The sequence below is a fragment of the Juglans regia genome, chromosome 3 (assembly GCF_001411555.2).
Source record: "Juglans regia cultivar Chandler chromosome 3, Walnut 2.0, whole genome shotgun sequence".
In the NCBI taxonomy this organism is placed as follows: domain Eukaryota; kingdom Viridiplantae; phylum Streptophyta; class Magnoliopsida; order Fagales; family Juglandaceae; genus Juglans; species Juglans regia.
Window position 1 is genome coordinate 32,563,549 of NC_049903.1, and position 17,889 is coordinate 32,581,437.

At 34.3% G+C, this 17,889-nt stretch overlaps 2 protein-coding genes and 1 long non-coding RNA gene across 6 annotated transcripts; 1 reads left to right on the top strand and 2 right to left on the bottom strand.

The window, feature by feature from the left end:
• Positions 1 to 874: 874 nt before the first annotated feature.
• Positions 875 to 7,882, bottom strand: LOC108994935 (protein root UVB sensitive 5). Of its 3 annotated transcripts, none has more exons than XM_018970373.2 (15): positions 7,548 to 7,882; positions 7,337 to 7,396; positions 6,839 to 6,990; positions 6,525 to 6,625; positions 5,695 to 5,753; positions 5,435 to 5,481; positions 5,277 to 5,355; positions 5,109 to 5,181; positions 4,748 to 4,837; positions 3,909 to 3,968; positions 3,679 to 3,792; positions 2,017 to 2,077; positions 1,807 to 1,925; positions 1,632 to 1,706; positions 875 to 1,544 (listed from the first exon to the last, which is right to left on the bottom strand). In XM_018970373.2, the coding sequence occupies exons 1-15, from the start codon at positions 7,706 to 7,708 to the stop codon at positions 1,314 to 1,316; spliced, it is 1,482 nt and encodes a 493-aa protein (XP_018825918.2). In that variant the 5' UTR covers positions 7,709 to 7,882; the 3' UTR covers positions 875 to 1,313. The 3 variants fall into 3 exon arrangements, with proteins under 3 accessions (XP_018825918.2, XP_018825917.2, XP_018825919.2); XM_018970372.2 differs by having other exon boundaries at positions 1,614 to 1,706; XM_018970374.2 differs by lacking the exon at positions 3,909 to 3,968 and having other exon boundaries at positions 1,614 to 1,706.
• A 1,054-nt stretch (positions 7,883 to 8,936) lies between these two features.
• LOC108994937 (vacuolar cation/proton exchanger 3-like) lies at positions 8,937 to 13,514 on the bottom strand. Its single transcript, XM_018970376.2, has 12 exons — positions 13,149 to 13,514; positions 12,602 to 12,669; positions 12,417 to 12,445; positions 11,891 to 12,087; positions 11,544 to 11,759; positions 10,897 to 11,025; positions 10,563 to 10,679; positions 10,401 to 10,454; positions 10,187 to 10,303; positions 9,610 to 9,700; positions 9,451 to 9,517; positions 8,937 to 9,338 (listed from the first exon to the last, which is right to left on the bottom strand). The coding sequence occupies exons 1-11, from the start codon at positions 13,419 to 13,421 to the stop codon at positions 9,456 to 9,458; spliced, it is 1,353 nt and encodes a 450-aa protein (XP_018825921.1). The 5' UTR covers positions 13,422 to 13,514; the 3' UTR covers positions 8,937 to 9,338; positions 9,451 to 9,455.
• Positions 13,515 to 16,327: 2,813 nt separating this feature from the next.
• LOC118347952 lies at positions 16,328 to 17,174 on the top strand. Of its 2 annotated transcripts, XR_004801162.1 has the most exons (3): positions 16,328 to 16,356; positions 16,739 to 16,802; positions 16,933 to 17,174. It is a non-coding gene; the product is annotated as an uncharacterized LOC118347952 (long non-coding RNA). The 2 variants fall into 2 exon arrangements; XR_004801161.1 differs by having other exon boundaries at positions 16,739 to 17,174.
• The last annotated feature ends 715 nt before the right edge of the window (positions 17,175 to 17,889 follow it).

Consider the following 17,889-nt stretch of genomic DNA (forward strand, 5'->3'; position numbering starts at 1 on the left):
AAATTAACATTGCATACAATTATTTAAGGAAATATCATTTGACAACAATATACATACCTAAAGTTTCTAGGGATTTGATTATTCTGCTTATGAAATAACACGCCGGGTTTTACTTTTTAGGCGCCGGCAATGTGGAAAACCCTTTTACTTATCTGGACTTTATGTTCATTTAAGGATCACCGCCAAGTTTTTATGGGGGCTCTGCTTTCCTACTTTAGTACTATAACCCTCGGGCTATTACAAATTTAAGATACATATAATGTCAGTTGAGGTCAATTTGTTAAAGATAAACATCCATAAAAAAATTATACAAAAACAATCTTATAAATTGACGTGACTTTATCTGATCTGTTAAATCTATTTTTCAATAAAAATAATTTTATAATCTGACGAACTATATCAAATCACGTCAATTTATAAAATTACTTTTGTGTAATCTCTTTATAACTAGAGTATTTCCCAAAGATAAAAAAGGCCCAATCGGGCTCTCATACTCATAAACATTTAAAGAAATAAAATTTAAAAATAAGAAACAAAAAATTGCAAAAACATCAGAAATAAAAAATTGAAATGAGTAAAAAATAAATTAATATTAAATTAGAAAACTGAAAAATCTTGAAAAAGACAATAAAATTCGGAAAAAAATAAAAATAAAAACTTAATGAATAGGATGACCCTTGTGAGTGATCATCACGGATGGGCTTTGGAGTCTGGACACCCATCTATTCGGGCGACCCAGAAGAAGCAATTCCAAGCGATGGAAAGAGGTGGGAGGCCCAAATGTAAGTAGTAACTCCCATAATTTTTCCCAAGAGAGGCTAAAAAGAACAGAAATGGTACCGTGCTGGGATAGATCATGACCCAGAGAACCAGAAAAACCAAAACTTAACATCAATTAAAGAGGAAATATATTTCCAGTCAAATCGAGACCGCCATTGGCAATCTCTAATAGAACTGTGTGGACATGGTTCAGATAAAAAGACTGTAAAAGATCCCATTTCAACTAGTACCGGTGGCCACCTTCGTCAACCATAACCATCCTCCCAGCATATTTCCTCAGAGATTAGCAGTCATGGTATTCATGTCACAGCAGCTTTCCTGGCCAAATTTCTCCCATAACTCCTCCATTCCTTTATTATTGGATAACATTGGCACAAGGGGTCTGGTCGTCTTCGTCAAAAACAGCAATTTGATGCATGCCACATCATGTCCATTTAATCGGAGAGTGACAGATCGCATAACAAGGGCATAATAACAGTGTAGAAGATCGAACCCCACAATGCCAGACATTTTGATCGCCTTAACTTGAACAATTAAATGGGTGCCACTTCATCGATGGCAATTTCCTTAGGGACCCTCATATTTATTTGATTTGTATCCCAACCAGCTTTATTTAACTGTTGCATGAAATTCTCAAATCTATCTTCCATCTGCCCTATGCTTTGAGCAAGCAGATGGAAGATATCATCTGAACTGTCCCAGTTCTCATGTAGCCAATAAGCCTGCCACACACTACGCAAGACAGAAACACTTGTAGCTCCTACCTGCAGTGAAATGTAGAGAGTTTGACCAAGCTGAGCCAGTATATCCTGACAAATAATTTACATGCATACCTTGAATGAGACAAAGACCTCAAATTCTCCTTGCTTTTGGTTCACCGCGAGAATGTATTGCTCCTTTGCATATAATTTCAAGAGTGTTTTTACCTGTTGCATTATAAATGACTAGTTAACATCTCTACTCAATGCAATAAAAGACAGCGTTACAATGTAATAAAAGATAGTAGAAGAGTAATTAAGGCAATACCATGGAAAGAGATTTCTCGCCACCAACCATCTCCTCCAAGGACACACCAAATGTAATTAATGGCTTCATGAATCTTTGCCATGATAAAATATTTTCTTCCTTATTGCACGCAACACATCCTGAAATCAACCTATCATAAAGATTGGTCATTTTTTATAAAGTCAATAAAATGTATGTTGAGCAAAGGACTAAAAATATTTTAAATTTTACCCGGCACAGTAGAGTGCAAAACATGTGATTTTACCAGCAGACGAGCACGCTTCAGATTTACCTGTTAAGGAAGCAAAACAGAGAAAACAGCCTACTAATCAAACATATCTTCTGCTTTCCAATTTGAAGGTTAATTTGGCAAAATTTGACTTGGTTTCAATGTATATTGCCAAGTGTCCTTTTTACCTATGAAATAACTCAGCCTTCATTTGGGGCCACTTTCAAGGCCAAAGCAATTGAGATAGGGTTATTGAGAAGATTGAGCGTCTGTTGGTTGGCTGGAAGAGGATGTATATGTCTAAGGCATTCTTTCTAATTTGCCTACACGTTCCATATCTCTTTTTCTGCTTCCTTCTAGTGTGGCTAAACGCCTAGAGAAGTAGAAATGAGACTTTCTCTAGGGTGGGTTAGGTAGAGGTCAAATTTCATCTTGTTAAATTGGACAATGTATGCAGTATGCTATCTAATCTTCAGGAATGGCTTGGGAGTTGAAACCTACACTAATTTGATCATGCACCTTGGGGAAGTGGCTTTGGCGCTATCAAAATGAGTGATAAAGTTTTGTTGAGAGCGATAGTAGATTCCAAATAGGGATGTGTGTTGGGTGGGTGATGGTTAAATGAGATCCATAGGCCTCATGAGGGTGGGATTACTGAAGAAAAGATTTAGGAAAGTTTTCTAACCATTCTCAACTTGAGGCGAGAGAAGAAGCTAGGATTAGATCCTGGCATGATATGTAGCGTGGAAATATAGCTATCAAGAAAGCTTTTCCGGATATGTACAGTGTTATAAGTAAGTGCTAAGGATAATTCTATGTGGTGGACCATTGGGAGATATCTAGTAATTTCTCTCACTAGAATATAAGCTTTACTAGAGAGGCTCATGAGTGGGAGGTAGATGCCTTCACTGAATTCTTTAACATGTTGTATTCCGCTAGTTGAGTTGAAGATGAGGGATGTTCAATGTTCATTCCTTCTACAACGTCCTTATTCCTCGTGAAAAAACCCATTTCCTTGAAAAGTATCTAGCAGACTAAGGTCCCTTCTAGAGCTGCATTTTTTTGTGCAAGCCTCTCTTGGAAAAACTCTCACCACAAATCCAAGGAAAAGGCACATCGTTGTGATTGATTGGTGTTGTATTTGTAAGAAGTAGTGGCGAATCCATTCATCATTGTTTACTTTACTGCAAGATTGCCAGTGATGTGGAGTGAATTTTTCAATTGGGTTGGTTTGACATGGGTCATAGTGGGAAGACAAGTGGATCTTTTCTACTCTTAGAGTGGGTTAAGTGGCATCCCACAAGTTGCAACAGTATGAAAGATAGTTCCTATTTGTCTCATTTGGTGCATTAAATGAAAAGGAACAATTGAAACTTTGAAGAACATTAACACACGTTGGAGGAGCAAAAAACTTTCTTTTTCAATACTCTCTTCCATTGGGCAGCTTCTATAGACTTTAATGTGCTCAACTTTCATGATTTTCTTGTATTTGTTTCTCCTCCTAGATAAGTGTCTCTGTATATTTCATGTGTAATAGAGTTGCACTTTTGTGCTTCTTAATAAAGTTTTATTACTTGTCAAAAAAAAAAAAAAAAAAAGAACGAGATAATCCAAGTTAAGTTTTATTTTTAGAAGATTAGGAACCAAATATAGAACATTCTTACTGTGTTAAATAGTAGAACTGAAAGCGATTGATAACGTAGCCAAAGGTGCAGAAGCCGCATGCTCGTCCATGTCAATACCAACACAGGATATGATCTGAAAAGTCCAGGTGCATCCTGCATTCAGAAATCTAAAATCAATTAAATGCATCAAATCAAAAAGTTCGTTAGTTTATGTTAAATTGAAATCGCTACCAAGGAAATTCATGAGCATCTTGAAATATATCATGTACCAGGAACAGTATGCCCAGGCCAAGACCAAGAAGCTGAGCTGCTACTTCCCAAACTTCTTCCTAATTAATTGATCAATCAAGAGAAAAACATTCTCTTTTCAGTAAGAACTTATATATTTATAGAAAGGGGGGAATTTATTTTTATATTCCCACCCAAATGGATATTATTTTCCTCTGTGTGCGCACTGATCTGGCTTTAAGGTAGTAAATGAAAAAAAAAAAAAAAAAAATTCTTTTGGTATCCAGCGAAGGCTTATACTTTCTCCCCCAAAACAGAACCTGCAAACACTTATTAATTGAAAACGAGAGGAGAAGTCAATTTTCAAAACCTCACTTCCTACACAACAATAGCTGATGCTAATGTTTCCATCTTCCTGATATACGAATAAAACACTCGTGGTTGAAAAACATGTCTGGGGTAATTTAGAAAATGGTTACAGCTCTGCATTGCATGCCTCATTATAAATATTGATGGTCCATAGCGTGCCTACATATGTCAACTAACAGGAAGGAGTTTCCTAAATAGTAGGGATTGCTTATTCTATGTTTAGTCAAAGGGAATCAGGGACCAGAGGAAGGATTTGGCTGAAAGAGAGACATATATATTCTTTAAATAGTGATCCTGGATTACTTATATTGCCTCAATACATAATTTGGCGGCAACACAGAAAATCTTCACTGTTGAATAAGAAAGCCGAGCTACATAATTTAAATGATAATATCAACAGCAGCAAAAGCTTCATCATCAACACAGTTAGCAGCAAAACTACATAGTTTATAGCTAATAAATATGATAAAATGAATGACAGCAAAAATAAGCTTTGTTAATAAAAGAATACCTTTGCTGCTACCTCTCCCAGATTTCCTGAGATTGCAAAATGGTTTTGTATTACACGAAATGATGGATCTTTTAGACCTCTAGCCACGGCCTGTTTCAATCTCAAGTAGATCAGTAATAATCAAATCATTCACCAGATAACTATGCTACACTTCCACAATGATTTGGAGATATTTTTAAGCACATTGGTATGAATAAGGTTTTTTTTTTTTTTATAAGCAAAACATTGATATGGAGAAGTTAAAGATTAAGTTTTTCTGAAACATTATTTTAGGCGAAAAAAGTGATTACTAAAGAATATTACATACTTGGGTTGAGATTGTAGTCATCAGAATAAACAAGTGAAATAAAAAGGAGAATACCTTTGCAAGATTTCCAAGAGATGCCAATGGTAAGAAATAGGTTGGATATAATTGGGTACTTAGATCAAAGATGCTGCATGATGAATTAAAATAGAAAATGAATGATCTTGTTAAATAGAATCTGAAAATGAGGTAACCTACATCTAAAGGGAAACTTGTTACACAAACCTTCCTGCACTACCAATGAAGTCAGCGTACATGCGCCATTGTTTTGGATCATCATCAAACAGATTTCCAAACCGCCCACCTGGAAAAGATAGTGAGTCACTGATAAAATTCAGCAGAACAAACTTCTCAATCTTCTAGCTATCTTTACTATTTCAGACCAATGAATAAGCGTCCAACAGCCCCAATGCCATCCTTTGACACCCATCTGTAGAAACCATCATATAAATTGCAGTTTAATCCAATAAAAGAGTCTTTGACACAGAAAAAAAGTCCATGCATGCAGACAGCCACACAAAACACATTTTTGTGCATTTGAAGTAAACACACGCGCGCGTGCGCACACACACACACACTAATTGAAGTTTAAACAAAAGAAATCACAAAAACGCAATAAAAAATCAATGAATTTAAAATTCACCTGATGGCAGCAGCCGAAGCGGCAGCAGTAGTCCCTGAGAAAGAGGCAACACCGACGGCCTGCAAGGAAGTGCATAGAACAATTTTTGTCAGAGGCAAAAATAAATTTGAATATTCAAATGATCTTCTCCTCATTCCTATTAAAATAGGAATTATAAATGTAATGACAAGCATGATCCATGAATATGATATTTATATTCCATAATTATTATGAAAAAAATATTTTATCTCAATGGACTGTTTCAAATTCACCTGCTCTTTTTTTAGGAGTAGGTTAATTTTAAATTAAGAAAAAAAGGATATGTAAACTACAGTAAAAATCTTATACTCTCAATTATTCTAAATCTTCTCAAGTACTTCAAACAAACAAATACCTCAAATCAAGAAGTTAGAATTCATCGATGAGATGACCAAGTTACCATTGAAAAATAAATACTATCCATTTTAAACTAAGATTTTATGAAGCAAGGAGTAGATAAATAAATAAAAATCTCAATTATTATTCATTACAATTTAGATAATACAAATTTTAACCTTTAGAGAAAGTAAAGACATGTAATTACACTACAAAGAATGCGCTACTTTGATATAATTCGAAAAGAGTAACCTCCGTTAAAATTCATAAGCTTTAAACATCATTTCAGTCAAAGCAAACTCCTTACCAAATAAAAATCTAACTACACCAGAAACTTCAACAAAACAAGAAGAAAGATAAGATCAGCTAAAGGAAGATTCTCAAACAGCCTGACACGATTAAGAACAGTTTAAGGTTTCTTTCTTCCTAATAGACATACCCAAGCAAAAGTAATGACCTGAGTTAGACTGACATGCCTTAAGTAGACTTGATGTGACTAAAGCGTGACAGATCCAGGCAGTCACATTGGTAGGGAACTGTAACAACATGTACTCCAAGTAATCATCTGAGACCGATCCTGCATGAAATGCAAAGGAGGAAAGCAGACCTTCTCATCAATCACAAATTCTCTGACAACATTTGCCATTCAAAAGACAAAACTCTTCTATCTCAAAATCGGGATTATTCTCTGATGAGTCACTAATAGGTGGCTCAAAGAGAAAAAAAAAAAATACTTAAAACTGGAAAAAAAAAAAGTGAGAAACAAATAAAGAATGCTCGTGATCAGAACCTGGGAAGCCCGCAGGTAAAATAAAATCTTTAATGCTGTCTGGAAGCCATGATATTCTAGTATCAGCAGTATGCGAGTCCTGGAACCTATTTGTCCCCGAGCTATGCTCCTCAAGAAATGTTCGTAATCCATATTCTTCATCTAACATGTACCTGCTTGTGATGCCACGATTCAAAGAGAGACAAACAAATCACAGCCTAAGGGTTACAAATGTATGACCAATGCGAAATATCACGAGTTGCTTTTCAAAAAAGAAGGTGAAAAGTATTCCAGCATTGACCAGAAAACCGCCCGGCCGCATCATCCAAGAGTCATTTAAAAACAGGAGGGCATTTCTCATCAACAATTACATTTTCATTTCCATTATCACACTCTTTTTTTAATGAATTATACTAGCACAAAAAATAGATATGGTAAACGACCATTAGCTATGATATAGAAAATTTTAATAAATTCAAAGATGAGCTAGAACAAAGGAAGAACTGTTTTAGGAAAGACCTCTTAGAAGTGCCATTGCCATATCTCTCTACCACGATCACCACCTGCCCGCCTTGAACCCTAAAATCCAAAAAAGAAAACCTGGTTATAAAAATCAGTGAAAAACACAAACACAAACTGAACTGAGCCTATAACCATCAGTTTTTAACAACCAGTTTCATACTTGAGGTAAGCTTCTTAATTTTAACAAAAAAAGAATTGATAATCTTACTTGCTATGATCAGCCCCGTCTTGTTCTTCATCTTCTCCACCGCGAAGGTTGGGTTGCGAAGAAAAGCATAGAATTTGAGAGCGACGATGTCTTGCTCTCCGAATCTTTCTGGAAGACTCAAAGGCGTGTATGGGAGATGAGAGAAGCAGAGCGCAAGACATACCGATCAAAAAACGAATAAATAAGGGTTTGGGGGTAACCGGCTAAGTGAGAATAGGAGAATGCGGCAGGCAGGGGTTTTGGGTTTTTCACTCTTCTTTTTCCTGTTTTTCTTTTGGCTCCCTCGCTTCGCAGTTCGCACACCGGGGGAGAGAAGCAAAGAAAAGCCAAGCAAAAAGAAAGCCAGGTGTCACCTATCTTGGCCCTGTGGTTCCGCTTATAGCTATCGTTTAGCTTTGAGACAGTTGGAACTTGGGGTGAAGTGGCCATGGCCCAACCAACGACAAACATGATATACACGTCATGTGGTCTTATAAATTAATGAAATATTTTTAATAAAAATAAATTCTGACATAATTTGATATAAAATAATTTTATATATAATCATAATTGCATAAACGTCACTAATTACTTTAAAAAAAGAGGTCTATTATTAAAAAATTAATTTTTTTCATGTAGATCTTATATTTTATTCATTTTTTTAAAATGATTACGCGGTGATTGCATAATTCATAATTATAAATATATTTTCTATTTGATATAATACGTTAGACTATAAATTTAAAAAATAAATTTATTTAACGTATCATATGACTGTAATATTTTTATAAGTTTATTTTTATAGTTAATGTGTGTAACACTTCTATATCAAATTGAGGCAAATGGGCTCTGTTAAAAAATACCAAATAATCTACAATGCACCAAGCAGGTTGCATGCCTCATTAAGAAGCCTTCAGGAGAGACCATTATTCGGATAGATGTGCAAGCAGCAAGAGCCCAAAATTTGTCTGCAGCATGCAATTGGACTCTTTTAAGGCCCTATCATGAGGCTCGATCATTAATAAACAAAGCTGTTTCACTTGAATTTGCGAGGACTTGTAGTTCACTTGAGTTTCTCCATTACCATGACTATCACGAACAAGAGGCCTAGAAATACGTCTAACGTACGTACAAGGCTAACCATGTATTTGTTTTGACTCATGATCATATTCCTGAAAATCTCGCAGGTTCTATGTTGCCATGCACCTAACACTACTCTTAAACGAAGTTGCCATGGTAGATGCATGGCACTGAAATTTAGTATAGACTTGACTGAAGCCGCTCTATCTATGATTAATTCCAATCTGACATGCATGCATTATCGTTGAATGTTAGTCATTGCATGGAAAGCTAGCTAAAACTTGCTGGAACATACCGTTGAAATGCAAAATTGAATTGCAAACCAAAACAAAAACAAAAACAATTACCATCAATTTATTGATTCTTATTGCAGTACAAAGAGTACTAATTAAAGCAAATATTCCAACCCTTGTTCATTAATGTGAAATAGAACTCAAATTAAGTGCAAGAAATTATAAGATATACAAGACAATATTATATATATATATATATATATAGGTGTTCGTCATCAAGTTTTCGATGGTATCATATAAAATCCATCTCAACTTTAGGCCAAGCATGCATGAAGACGTACGGCTTCCATCCACAACCAAAAAACTTGAATGTTGCTTGATTTCCGACTGATGATTTCAATCAAGATCAGCGAATTTGCCAGTCGATCGATCCGTTGAATGTTGAAGATCCAATGCATGGATCAATCCTTATCTAGGAAGTGATCCTGAAAGGTGGCGCCTGCACCCAAATTAAGCATGCTTAGTCAAGTACTCAATATATTTTTTTATGACTATGTTGCATTTGGATGCCTGTACTTCGTTCTTTTTTAAAAAAGAAGAAGCTGCTATACCTTTGTTAAGCTCTGAAAGCTGCTTCTGTTGTCATCTTAATTCCTGAGTTGATTATATTTGCTTGGTCTGGCGGTCAAAAACTCAAGACTTAGATGTTTGATCTTGGACATAATGTTGTATGTAAGTATCTCATTAAAAACAAAGTTGCAAGTACTTACTAAATGGTGTTTTTGATACGAAGAAGCATGCTCCAATAACAATGTAGCATAAGAGGAGAACCAATCCCTTGATGTAGTGAGAAGTCCCATCCTATAAAATTGAGAGTGAAAGATTTCAATATCATCATCAGTCTCTATATGAGTACGGCGAATGGACATTTATATGGGCTTGTTTGGAGAGAGATGAGATGAGAATTTAGTGAATAATAGTAAAATAGTTTGTGAATAGTAATGAGATAGACGTTTGAGTTAAATATTTTTTAGATTTTGGAAAAAGAGGGAGAAAAAGTTGAATACAAAATATTATAAAGTTAAAATATTGTAATAATATAGTTTTATAATATTATTTTTGTTTAGAGATTTGAAAAAGTTGTAATGATTAGTTTGAAAAAGTTGTAATATTGATTAGTTTAAAAATTTTGTACGTATTTGAATTATGTTTGAGATAAATAAGATGAGATGAGATAAGATGAAATGAGATTAGATGATAATTTTGTGTATCATCTAAGGCCCCTAACCTGCCTTAATAGAGGCCACAACTTCTGTACGTACTGATTAGGCTATATAATATTCTTACCTGTAAAGTGAAGGCCGTAGCAATTATTGATAGAGCAAGAGAGCATGTCTCAAGAATATTGAAATCAAGATCCATCTTAATTCCCATAATCCAAGCTACAACCACGCATAATGGAACCTGAAATATATATTAATTAGGCCATTCATGATGTACTTTTAGTATAAAGTTTATTTTCAAAATTTGGCAAATTAAGAAAGCTTTTTCAAATTCTCACCACAAACATTGCAATTTGAGCTGCAGACCCTAAAGCAACACCTAAAGTTATATCCTGCAATGTTATAAAAAAAAAAGTTAAATCCTGCAAACATTATATATATATAATTGTCAAGACAGGAAAGCGCTAGAACCGGCCATATATATAATTGCTAGTACTCACCAACTTGTTCTTGAAAGCAAATATGATTGCTCCTGCATGCTCTGCTGCATTTCCAACAATTGGTAACAAGATTATGCTAAGGAAGCTGACAGACAAACCCCAAGAATCTGATGCATCCTGAAATCAAGGGATTGGAGTAGTGATCATGAGTATCAATGGTATAAGCTAAACAAATATTTGTAGAGATCATGTTTTTGTCTGATGTAATTAATGGATCTCCTCATGAAAATGATATGTCAAGTACTACGTACAATATTAATGAAATTGTTTCCTACTTAGATAGTGTTCAACCACACTGTGACATGCATGACAGCATATGTGTATGTTTACTTGCCTCAATTGTAGCCACGACATACTCAGACAACAAAGCTATGATCAGGGTCATCCCAACCAACCAAGTAAATCCACTCCAGAATCCTATCACAGCCGTCTCTTCCACAGCATCACCATCCTCTTCTGATTCCTGTATATATAGGTGTTGCACCATTATTATTGCATTTATAAGTTAGCATACTATATATATATATATATATATATATATATATATATCTGGTACCAAGAATGACAAAAGATAGATTAATTATATAGTTATATTATGATTAATGATTAAATATTTTAGTCATAAAATATTTTACAAAAGTTAACTTACAAACAAACGTGATTTTATATAGTACTACATGATCAGATTTTAAAATTATTTTTATTATAAAATAGATCTAATATATTATATGAAAGTACGTGATCAATTAATTGTAAATTTTCTTTTATAAAATCTTTTTATGCAGTTAATACTTCTATTCTTATACTGTGATGGATATATATGATCATGAGCTTAAGAAAACTATCTCTAGTGCTCCACCCCCACCCGCACCCAACGAGTACGTGCATGCATTTTAAAGATCATCAGTACTATTGCAAGAAAATACAATCAGCTAGCATTCATGTGAATTGAGGATATAATAAGTAATTATATATATATACCTCCTGGGCTTCGAACAATTGGCGGTGTGTCCACAATTGAAAGACAATGTATGCAGCGTATGCAATTAGCATAACAATGCTACTGGCTCTCGACAATTGGAGGGCTGACTCGGCTGTATTCAAAGCATCGGATTCCCCTGAATACCGAAACAACATCGGCAATAAGTGGCACAACAGTGCCAACAGCAGCAGAAGAGAGTTCACGTCTGCTTGTCTCTGTCAAAAACATTGTATATATATATATATATAGACATCAATTTACCACCAACAATTTAGCAATTTAAAGATCAATAATATATAATATTTTTATATAAGGTTGTTTCATTAATATGTACGTAATAACTCACTCTGTCGTATTTTTGTTCTTTACTAAGGTTGGCAATGCCACCACAAAAAAGAGATGTCCCAAGAACCAGAAGAAGGTTAGAAAGAACGGACCCCAAGAGGGAATACTTGACCACGCTTATTTTACGGTCTTTTAGAGCAAGTATTGCTATAATGAGCTCCGTTGCATTCCCGCAGGTTGCATTCAGGAGTCCTCCCACTGCAAAATCACAGAATCAAAGTAATTATATATTTAACCTCTGTAATTCAACTTGTTTGTGCATGCAGGGACAAGATTCAAATCAAGCTCGATCGATCTCTGGAAAATCATGATCTATCAAGATCACAATTACCTCATAAATTTGAGGTTTTTCTTTTGGCGTTTACAACAAATTATAATCACCCATTTCAATACGTGGGTGCATGTGTGTCATGTATATATTAATATATATGCACATATATATGGATTTCTATATATCATGTGTATGTGAGGATACCAACCACGTACTGAAAGAGAGAGAGAGAGAGAGAGAGAGAGCAGGCTTATACCTGTGGGACCTGTGTAATAAGCAATTTGTCTGCAATTTTTGAGAAAAAAGAAATAGAGAAAAACAAGAATCAGCTCGACCCCAAAGACAAATGCTTTTGTTGATAATGAACACTCAAAAATAAAAATTAAATATATAAAAGTCGAATATTTGATATTTTTTTATCATATGAATAATTGGTCTTACTCTGTGAGGAAGCTGACACGTTCAGCTAGTGGTACCAGTCCAAGTAAACTCAAAGCGAAGACCCATGGCTGTAATTTGCAATATAATTAATCAGAACGTACGGCTATGGTTGCAGAATAGAAAATGATTAAATACAAAAGAAAATTATTCCCAGGCCTGTTGTTCTTTACAAAAATAGTTTACTCCTTTTGACATGACCGCTAATCAATTATCATTTCTTTTAGTAAAACAGACTTAATCCATTCGTTTTACAACTTATAATTTAAAAGGGGTTGTTTGTAGTCATGAGAAATAGCACCAGGACTGATCATTCATTAAAATCTCGAACTTATACCATATATCTCAATCTAATATTTTGTTAAGCATAATATAATAAGATACTGGTGCAATCTTTGATAATTGTTAATAAGGGCATTCGCCATGATCCTGTAACTCCAAACCGATATTGAAAAGTATTGAAATTATTTAGTCCCTCAACCATGCAGTACTATTGTAACGATGGGGATATATATATATATATATATATATATTTATTTATATAACTTACTCTTCCGAAAGCGTAAGAATCTGCGAGAATGGCAAGCGGGATGGCCGGAAAGAGAGCAAAAAGCTTAGTCCCAAGAATAACCTCTTGAAGGTTAGCTAAAAACTGTCTAAGACAAGCATAAGGAACTCTGGAGACAAGAGTGAGGTCGGACTTTTTGCGGAGGGAAGAGGATGACATGTTGTGTGCAGTCCGGCCGTGCCGCATCTCCTTGCTCAAGCTCTTGACGTTGCCGTTTTCCAACAGCCATGGTTCTTGGTGAGAGTTTGAAGCCATGTTTTTTCTCACACAAAAAGAACCAAACTGTACTTATTACGTTTCTTGGTAAGATATTTCCGTATCTATAATCGTTATGGGGGAGGGAGTGAGCGCTCCTACTGTTATAAATAGGCGCTGCTGGCATGGTTAGAGATTCATGATTTTATTCATGCATGGCAGGTATACGTAAGCTAATGCTAGAAACTCACTGCATCTTCCTCGAAGCTTCATTTTTGTACCAAACAGTGCCTAAATTTAAGGACTTCTAATGCTAATTAATTAGGTTGAGGATGTATTAATTAAGGCCATTTTTACTCTCTACATATATTGACAGCTCAAGTAATTATTAATTTCTCCTATGTCATATAAATATTTTATTTTATGGCTGGCCTGTCTTATGTTCTTTCTATATATGTATAGATGACATGTGTTTTACATGCATTAACAGTACGTAATTCTACATAACTGAGAAGTTTAAAATATTACAACATATATAAATAAAGAAAACTCTCTGATTTAATATATATGAGATCATTATAGTGATTCTAAATTGCAACAATTTTTGAACTATTCTTCTTATGCACAAATGTGCATTTATATGTATATAAATGTTTTAGACATAAAAAGATTTCATAAAAATAAATTTACAGATTGAGTACTACTAGGCTTGATGTGGTGTATCAAGTTGTAATATTGATTTATTTTATTATAAAAAAATTTAACATATAAAATGAAACTAGATTAATTTATAAATTTAATTTTGTAGTTGTAGCACTTATATATATATATTATATTCATGGTCATTCAAACATGTAACACTATATCTATTAATGTCATCAACACAAAATCCATAGTAAGTATAATATTACTCATTATAGGAGATCTGAGTGATGCATATAGCATCTTTTTTAACTAATTAAAATGTGATCGATTATGAAATGTAACCAATTAAAGCATTAATGTCGTTGGCTAGCTAGCTGGAAAATTTTCAACTTCATTTGAAGTATATAATTCTGTGCATGCAACTGCGCGCAATGTGCTGCATGCTAATAATTAATTGAGAAATGTTATAAGGAAGTCTTATACTATACATAATCATCTAATTAATAATATGTGATTTATCATTTTTATTATTCTATTTAAACACACATACTTCAGCATTAAGATCAATACAAAAAAAATAAAAAAATCACATGTTAATTAATTCAAATTATGCAGTGATATAAAACTTCTATATAGAATTTCTCTAATTAATTAATTTAGATAGCGATGAAGAGTTTTTCTTTTTCCAATGCATGGACAGTCAAATACTTTAAGGATCATGCTACAGCTCCCCGCAGGGAGCTGTAGCATATATTTACATGTGTTTTTTTTTAAGTTGTTTTTTATATAGATTTTTTTAATATTTTTAAAAAATAAAATAAATTTAAAATATCATTAAAAACATTTTCTTAATAAAAAAGTAAAAAAAAAATACTTCTTTAATCACGAAGTAAAATAAAAAATATAAATTTTTATATTTTTTATTATATTTTTTATTTTACTTCGTGATTAAGAAAATATTATTTAATAATATTATAATTTTTTTTTTAAATATTTAAAAAATCTATATAAAAAAAAATTAAAAAATATACATAATAAAATACACCAGAGCTCTAGCGCTCATTTTCCATACTATAAATGCCAAAATAGTCGACGGTTTACAACTTAGAAGTTTAAAAACTTCGGTTTCTGGAAACATCAATAACATTCCTCCACGAGGCCCCATCTTCGCATTAATGAACACAAGTCCAAAGCTAGCTAGCTCTAAATTACTCATGAGATGATCAGCTGCCTGCATGCACCCCATGTTTTACGGAGTGTCGACGCAACATGTATACATGTATCATTTTCCAAATTAAGGAGGATTCTGTACCGTACGGTATCCACTTATGTGATGTTCATACTCTTGAGATACTGTGATCTATAAATTTTGATCTTCAAGAAAACAGCAGAAACGAAAAGAAAAAACTGAAATGATCAGTACTGTACCGCGTGACGTAAAAGCTGAACCCAAGAGAGTTCTGATGCTAATTCTTAATTACTACCTACTGCATGGAGCCAAGAAAAACTCGGAAATTACCACGCGTACATGAACTTCTTCTATTTTGTTGGCTTCACATGATATATGCATGTCGTTAACTTGTAAGCTATTTTGATCCACAAAAACATCATCTTACGGTATACCTCGATGATTGTCCGGTCTCAAGGATCTCCAAGTTTATACGTTAGCTTTTACGCGGTATGCATTGTTTGTATATCAGTGTCACTTTCCTAATTGCCGTGATGCGAATCGCGCGTGCACGATCAACACATGCATTTACAGAGCGCTAGCTATCGCAATTTCTTGTGGCTGGCTAGCTCTCGAAGATATACAGTCCTAGGAGAGAGTTAGCATGCATTCAACTCACGACCTCCGTACTGTCATATGCATGGGGGAACCTTCGTGGAAACTTCGCGCGCGGGTCCATACAAAAACCAGACGGTTATCCCTATATAACATGTACTTCTCCATTAATGTTGATCGAAGAAACTCCAAAAGGACAAAATTGCTGGCATTATTGTTTAGGAGGTAGGAAATTAATGATCATTTGTCCAAAGAAATTAATTAACTTGCAGTCATGAGCCACCTTATATATATATATATATATCATCAACTTCCGGTTACAGCATTTAATTATTAGCCCAATATTGTTTGAAAGGCATATTAATTATTGTTTTCCCCCAAGTAAAATTGTGACATGAAAACACTAAGTTCCAAGGTAAGGAAGATAGAAAGAAGCTTCGTCATAATAGAACTGTAGAAGTTGATCATACAGCATTGGGTGTCTATAAATATAATTGCCACTCCAAATTTCGTTATGGATGTGAATTTGGCAACAGAAGTCTTTTGAGCTTTCCACGCTCACGAAAGGTTGGTGCTTACGGGTATGCATATGGTGACTGCTTAGTATTTGATGATGATCCTTTTAAGGTTATATATATATATTTTATTTTTAAATAATTATATATGAATGATTTAGTATCCAAGTATATACCTATTTGGTACGCGCATGCAATATATGCTAGCTGGCCCCATCCCCTGGCCTTTTTTCGAGTCAATCTCTTGCATGGTTAGGTCGATAGTCTTTGGAATTAATATGTTGATTACGTTTCCACATTTTTTGGTCAATTTGGAAATCAACGCGCAAGTACGTAGCTAGTGTTGGAGATATTTTCTTCTTGTGTTTTCTGTCTGCTAGTTGTTATATATCAAGAAGGATCTGATCCCTTCTCAACATGCAATCATATAACAGGTATATGCTTGTCACCATGCATTGCATCAATCATGGGCATGCAACGCCATAGCAAGCTAGCTAGGTAGTTCTTTTTCATTCACTTGGCCTTTTAAAATTAGTTGAAATACCCATGCATGTTTAATTCGCCTAATCAAAGGTCTGCCCAAATGCCATATCCATATTGATTAATATTGATCTTCAATGGGTTTCAGGTTACACCATGACAATTAGTTTACAACGTCGTCCATTAATCTGGCCGACTTTCGGTGCAATTTTGTTGGTTTTCATCAATTTGTTTAGTAATAAGCTGGATACGTTGGTCATAAGCGATTTTGATTCTGAGCTTCTGTGTCATCAAGACATTTATGGGAATTAGCTAGGCCGGCATGAGATTTGTAAAGCCGGCACACAAATTAAATAGGTGACATAATTATAAGTTTTGTTGTCGTCCTCATCATCATCTATAATATTTGCCGGAATGCATGCATACAATGGCGGAACTAGGATTAATATTTGCCGGAATGCATGCATACAATGACGAAACTAGGAATTTGTTGTAGGGAAGGCCGAACAAAGTTAAAATTATAATAAAATATTTTTTATTTTATTTTTAAGTTAAAATAATTTACAAGATCAAAATAATTTTATAGAAGGGATCAAGATAATTTTTTAGAGAGAGGATAAACATAATATGAGATAATATAATCTTATTAAATTAAAAAATATATATTTATATTTTTTTTCAAATTTTGGGGGGAAGATGATAGGTCCGCCACTGCATGCATATCTGATATCCCCCATGCTTATCCCCACCACCTAGATAGCAGTAAGATCGGGAAGATATATAGCTCCTTCATGTATATCTCAGTACATTATTACTCGAGTGATCCAAAACCAACCCACATGGATGACGGATATACAGCCCCATCCCAATCTGGCTAGATTGACATCTAGCAGGCCATGACCATATTTCAACTTCCCACATGCATGTCTGTGTACGTACGCATGGAGCTTCCGCGAAGTTTCGTATTTTCGCCAATTTCCGGACGATTCTGTGCGGATGATTGACGTATACGTATCGTAACTTATATATATAAAATATAATTGACAAGCAAACAATAATTGCTAGTACTCATGTTTTGCAAGGCATTAATATTTTGTAGTGTTTT